Source organism: Arachis ipaensis, chromosome B04 (assembly GCF_000816755.2).
Source record: "Arachis ipaensis cultivar K30076 chromosome B04, Araip1.1, whole genome shotgun sequence".
Classification (NCBI taxonomy): domain Eukaryota; kingdom Viridiplantae; phylum Streptophyta; class Magnoliopsida; order Fabales; family Fabaceae; genus Arachis; species Arachis ipaensis.
In genome coordinates, this window is record NC_029788.2 from 55,723,629 (window position 1) to 55,729,427 (window position 5,799).

At 35.0% G+C, this 5,799-nt stretch overlaps 1 protein-coding gene across 1 annotated transcript; it reads right to left on the reverse strand.

The window, feature by feature from the left end:
* On the reverse strand, window positions 3,068-5,537 carry LOC107637794 (pathogenesis-related protein 5). The gene is made up of 3 exons (XM_016341107.2): window positions 5,418-5,537; window positions 4,477-5,140; window positions 3,068-3,487 (listed from the first exon to the last, which is right to left on the reverse strand). Exons 1-3 carry the CDS (start codon window positions 5,476-5,478, stop codon window positions 3,352-3,354), a joined length of 861 nt encoding a protein of 286 aa, XP_016196593.1. The 5' UTR covers window positions 5,479-5,537; the 3' UTR covers window positions 3,068-3,351.

Here is a 5,799-nt window from a genome sequence, read left to right on the forward strand (position 1 = left end):
ACATGCCGCCTGCGCGCAACATTGCCAGTTGACCATCGACGCGCAAGCGCACAGTGCACGCGCGCGCCGATGGGGCTTTGTGGAGTCTCTGGTACATTTTCCAGAGAGTTGTGCCACGATTATGCCAACTTTATGCCGAAACTGACGCGCTCGCGCATGTTGCGCATCCGCGCGCATGCCTCCCTGGGTCACCCTGGTATAAAAACCAGAGACTTGAGCCAGGTTTATGCCACTTTTGTGCCTGGGGCACAACTCCTCTCGCGCGCGCGCGCCACTGCCGCGCACGCGCCCTCAGTTAGCACCTTCACGACGCGTCAGCGCATCTTGCGCGCGCGCGCCATCTGCGCGAATCAGTTTAATACTTCGCGCCGTTTCACTCCTTTCTCACTCACATTCTCTTCTTTTTCTTTCTTAGTTCACTCTTCCCCTCTCTTCATCATTTCTCTTCTCTTCTTCTTCTTCCACAACCCACCACCATTGTCTCCGGCCACTCACCGGTAACAACCACCTTTTCCGGTGGCGCTACACTTCTCTTATTTCCTCTCTCATCTTCACAAAAGAAGATTCAACCTTGCTTTTTCATACTCTTCAAGGTTCAACTTCTTCCTTTCCTTTACGTCCACTTTCCTTTATGATATTTCTTTTAATCAATTGCTTCTTATCATCTTACTTTGTTTCTCTTTTGCTTGATAATGATATTTCTTGTTTTTGTTTACTTATTTGTCCTCTCTTTTCTTTGTTTATCCATGGATGTTGAACTTGAACTTAATTTGCATTACTAGATCTTTTGTCACTCTTTTACCATTGTGTGATGTTTATGTGGTGATTGATGTTCTATTTTGGGCTTTAGATTGGTTTAGTATTTCATAATTGCTCATTGCTTGATTATTGCACGCCAAGTGTTCGAGGAAATGCACAACTACCATTTTGGCTCATTTTAGTCTTACACTTTCAAATTGGTGCTCCATCCTCATTCACTTGCTTCCTCTTAAATGCATTAAGTCTATTTATGTACTTAAGGTTCATACTTGCCAATTCCATATCAATTGAACATGACTTGCTTTTACTAAGGATGCTTGAGACTACTCTTCTTATGCCTTTGCATGCCTTACCTTCTCTTGCATCACATGCCAAATGATATAACCCTTGCTTTCATATTCATCATGGGCATGACAAATCACTTGCATGTTTTCATCAATTTGTTTCTTGGGTTTAATGTTTTCCTTCCTTATATTCTACCCGTATCGAAAAGCGAGGATGGGAGTTTCTTTTGAGGAAACCAAGGGAAATCAACCTCTCTTGGGTGGAAGAATTTTACACCAACTACCACCTTCCCTCTCTTCAATCAGTATACATGCGCCGTAAGCACGTCTCAGTTTCAGAAGAGGCTATTCAGCAAGTACTTAATGTTTTACCAGTGTCAAGTGCCATGGATGGCTACCAAAAAATTCTACGTCAGCGTGAAGAGTATGGATTCGATTGGGACTCGATACTCCGAGTCGTTGCTGAGCCAGAAACTTTTTGGATCCAAGTAATTATGCATTATTACTTAAATGCTAATTATAGTATAATTATAATAAAGATATTTTTATAAAATAAACTTAAAAGAGAAAATATTACATTCATTTTGGCGAAAAAATAGATTCATGAGGAATCGATATCTCACTTCCATTAGTCGGGGAAAAACTCAGTTTTAGTATGTTAAGTATATATATATATATGGTCCTGCATCAATTGGGCTTTGATTGAATTTCATCTATACCACTAATGGATTGAGAGAGAAAATGACATCAAATCATCAGAGCAAGTTGATATTTAGTTTGATCTCCTTTCTGTATTTTGTATCACTTCAAGACTTTGTGATATCTAAGAGTCTAAAAAAAAAAGGGAGAAATCTAAAAACACCACATACATAAAAAGTATTATGATAGGAAGAACTAGAACCTAAATTTCCTTAAACTAGTTTACTTATTTTTCAATTCTTATTGATATTGTTAGATTTCTTGTATCACATAAACCTAAATCAGGTATAGCATTCTTTTCTTGTGAGAGAACCCAAATTACATTCTATAACTAGCTACTTTAAAAATTGGTGTAACTAAAAAAAAACAATTAATTTGATAGCAGTTTAATTTTGACGTGTTAGCTCTCATTAGGTCAAATTATAATTAATAAAGATTTTTATGGGGGGAAAAAGTGCATTATATGGCCATTTTGGTTTCGCTCAATGCCTAGTACATGGCAATCGCAAGTCTTGCTTTGTGCTTGACTTAATTGAGGCACAATGATTAAACAAAGAACAAGGATCAACTACACCAGGGTGATGCAAAAACTGCTTCAGCCACATAGAAACGGTTTGTCACGCACGGCACAGATTGGCAACCTGGGGATTTGCAAGTATTAGAAATAACGGGAAGGATTTGTTACTCCATCCTCTGCTTTGGGGTAAGGTACTTAACATTTTAAAATTACAAAAAGATTCCTAAAAAAGTTTTTATTATTGACTTTCTCCTTCCATCTTTTTAGATTCTTCCACCATAACTGTTTTAGAGCCTATGTTAGGGTTATTTATCTCATAGTTGTAGAATATGAATTTTTAAAATCCAAACCCGGAATTGCGGCCGATCTCCTTGCTTAACTTACAAGTAGTATGACCAAGTCATATTTTTAGGGCATTTCGTACTCTTTACTAACAATTTGACTTGATCCGTGCTAGATTTAGATAAGATTTTATTATAACAGAAATATTTTGTAACAAAAAAAATTTAACCAAATTCAGCTAAAATTTATTTTATTTAATATTTATTAATTGCTGTAATAATTAATAAATACTAAATAAAAAAATTCTGACTATTTTTTTTTATCTCCTTAATATTATCGAAAATTTGATCCTAATTTTATTCTTATTGGGATCATGATTTTAAGATGGATCATCCTAGATTAGACATTATCTTAGCTAGGCCTAATTTTACGACGAGACTGTAACACGAATTTACCTTTGGCATGGCATGTTTTCTTTCGAATTCCAGAATAGTCAGTTTGATGGTACATGCAACACAGACAAAAATAGACATGGATGATGGATAGATAAGAATAACGCACATCACCCTCTTTACTTAAATTGAAGGAAAAGAATATGCTTCAATAGCTTAATTAGCTTCTAGCAGACAAGAGGAATAAACATGTCCACCACTTCTATACATACACTCTTTTCGCCAACCTCCTCCAAAAGTAAAGATAAGAAAAAAAAAAGGAAACAAAAAATTAAATTCGCAGCTGGTTCCACACATACATAAGCCCTTGAAATTCTTTAAATGTCAAATGAATTTGAATTTTGGACTAAGGCGCGGTCTAGAATATAATCGATGGACCAAACACTGAAAATACTGTTAGAACTATTATTCCCCATCTTTCAATTAATGATTTTAAGCCTTGTGATCCACTGCAGTGAAGTTGGTTATTATGATACGTGCATACATTTCGTTTCCTGCAGCAGAAAATTAAAAGTCATCTAAGATTTTGTTCAGTCAAGATAGCGTTAACACTGATCTACTAAAAATTTCCTACTTTAGTTTTCTTAACCAATTTGAGTTTACCTATAACACTAAATCATGTTCTCTTTTATGCCTCATCAACAACAATTGGTATATTTAAAGTTTTATTTATTATTAATTTGGTGATTTTATATGTTCCATTTGAATAAGTGTTTAATTTTTATTGGTGAAATATAAAGATATGATACTTGATAGGTAATTTCGATCCATTTTAACCAATGTTATAATTTTTATTATAAAATATTTAATTAATTAAGATTAATGGTAAAAACTACTAAAATATAAATGTTTCTGAAGCACTCGATAATATTTTAATATTATATGCTGATAAAAAGTTAAAAACAATTAAGCATGATCTGTAAAAGATCTTTATGAGAATATTTTACTAAAATACAAATATTAAAAAAATGTCTTAGTATTAAAAAAAGTGTATTACAAATTTGAAATTATTTATTCGAGCTTTTTTAACATTTCTTAAAAAGGTTTTTCTAGCTTCTTTTCTCTTTTATTAAAATTGTTAACTATCACTTTATGGACATTATAACGACTTTGATAAAAAAATTAATTTAACTAAGATAGAGATATTTTTATGTAAAAAAGAATAATTAAAAACAATTAAATAACATGATATATTTGAGTAAAATATTTAATATAATAGGTAGGGATGGACCTAGAGGGGGTGAGTAGTGGTAATTATTTATATATATATATATTGATAAATTTTTTAAAAATTAACTCTAATAACTATATGTTAATTATTTTTATAGAATAAAAAAAAATCTAAAATTCGGCCAATATCAAAATTTCTGCATTCACCCTGATTGATAGGTATAACGTCTTAGATTTATTTTCATGTAAATATATCTTATGAATAACCACCTTCGTTTTATAACTGTATAATAAATGCATCCAGTGTACCAACCTGGAAGAGCAGAAGGCTATAACATAATCAGTCCCAGAGCAAGTGAAGATACTAGTTGGATCATCATAAGCATAACTATAAGAAGTAGGGCACGCTTTCTTGAAAATCTTTGAATAATACGTAGGCTTGCAAGTAACTGGGTTCCCATAGTTCCCTCTGCAGCAATACTCATCAGCATTGAACACATCACACGCACTCCGGCAGCCGACTATCTTTCCGTTCGCCTTCAGGGAAAGTTCTTTGGGGCAATCGGATCGAAGGTCGGAGTCACACCCTGCTGTCGAGCAGTTTCCCTTTCCATTGATCGGCTTAACCGATATTGGCACGTTGAAACCGTCGACAAGGCTGACATCGTAGAAGTCCACTGCTGCTAGTGTGAATTCTGCTAATGAAGCAGGGGTTTTCCCTGAAGCCGAGCATTTCAGGGTGTCGCCGCACGCTCCTGTTAGGCACTTACCGTTTCCATTCGTGTCGAAGTTGCAGCCAGTTCGAGCCCAAATCCTACCGCTCCATCCGACGGGAGCCGTGAACACCCTGGATTGGCCTGGTTTTAGAACAAAGCCTCCTCCGTTGAAGACATCTCCAGGTGTAACTGCTGGCCACAGTGTCTCCTTGCAATAGTTAACTATGGTGAATACTCTAGCCGACTCCGATGTTCTTTGCCCTGTGTCCCACAAAAGAAAATCGAAATCAAACAAAACATTTAAGTTTGTACATGTATACTATAAAAGAATAAAAAGAAGTGTGCTTAGTTTGAATCAGGTACTTTAATTAAGTGAGATAATGTTAAAACTTTATTAGATCTAACCAAAAGTATTTGATGCTGCCTTTTATTTATTTATTTTTCACTTGCATGGTCGTATCAGGAGCAACAATCTTAGTGCAAATTTTGCTATTTTTTATTCTTTAATGAAAATGACTATGTTTCAAACCATTATTACCTGAGAAAAATATTGCTAGAATCAAAGAAATTGATAAAATCAATTGATGAAGCGAGGCCATATTTGTGTGCCTAATTCTCGGTTACAGTATATGATTAATTGAAGGGTGTGAAATGAGGTACCGATATAAAAGGAGGGAGTGTAGAAAGAATACGTGAGGAAAGAAGGTAGAAAAGGTATGAATTTAGTGAAAGGAATTGGATTATTCTTTTCCTAGTACATAGATACAAGTTTGACGAGGTTCGATACTTGATTGTTCATGCACTTTCATATGTCATCACAGTAGACATTTGATGAATCTGACACGTGGCAAAGCTCTTGAACTTTGTGTTGTCCAACTCACAAAGAGAAAGTCTAGGACCAGCACTTTTTGTTAAAATCT

Coding starts and splice junctions, on each gene's coding strand:
- LOC107637794 (XM_016341107.2), bottom strand. CDS start 5,478: ATGGCCTCGCTTCATCAATTGATTTTATCAATTTCTTTGATTCTAGCA. Junction 5,141..5,417: donor TCTAGCAATATTTTTCTCAG/GTAATAATGGTT, acceptor TGTGGGACACAG/GGCAAAGAACATCGGAGTCG. Junction 3,488..4,476: donor ATAGCCTTCTGCTCTTCCAG/GTTGGTACACTG, acceptor TTTCTGCTGCAG/GAAACGAAATGTATGCACGT.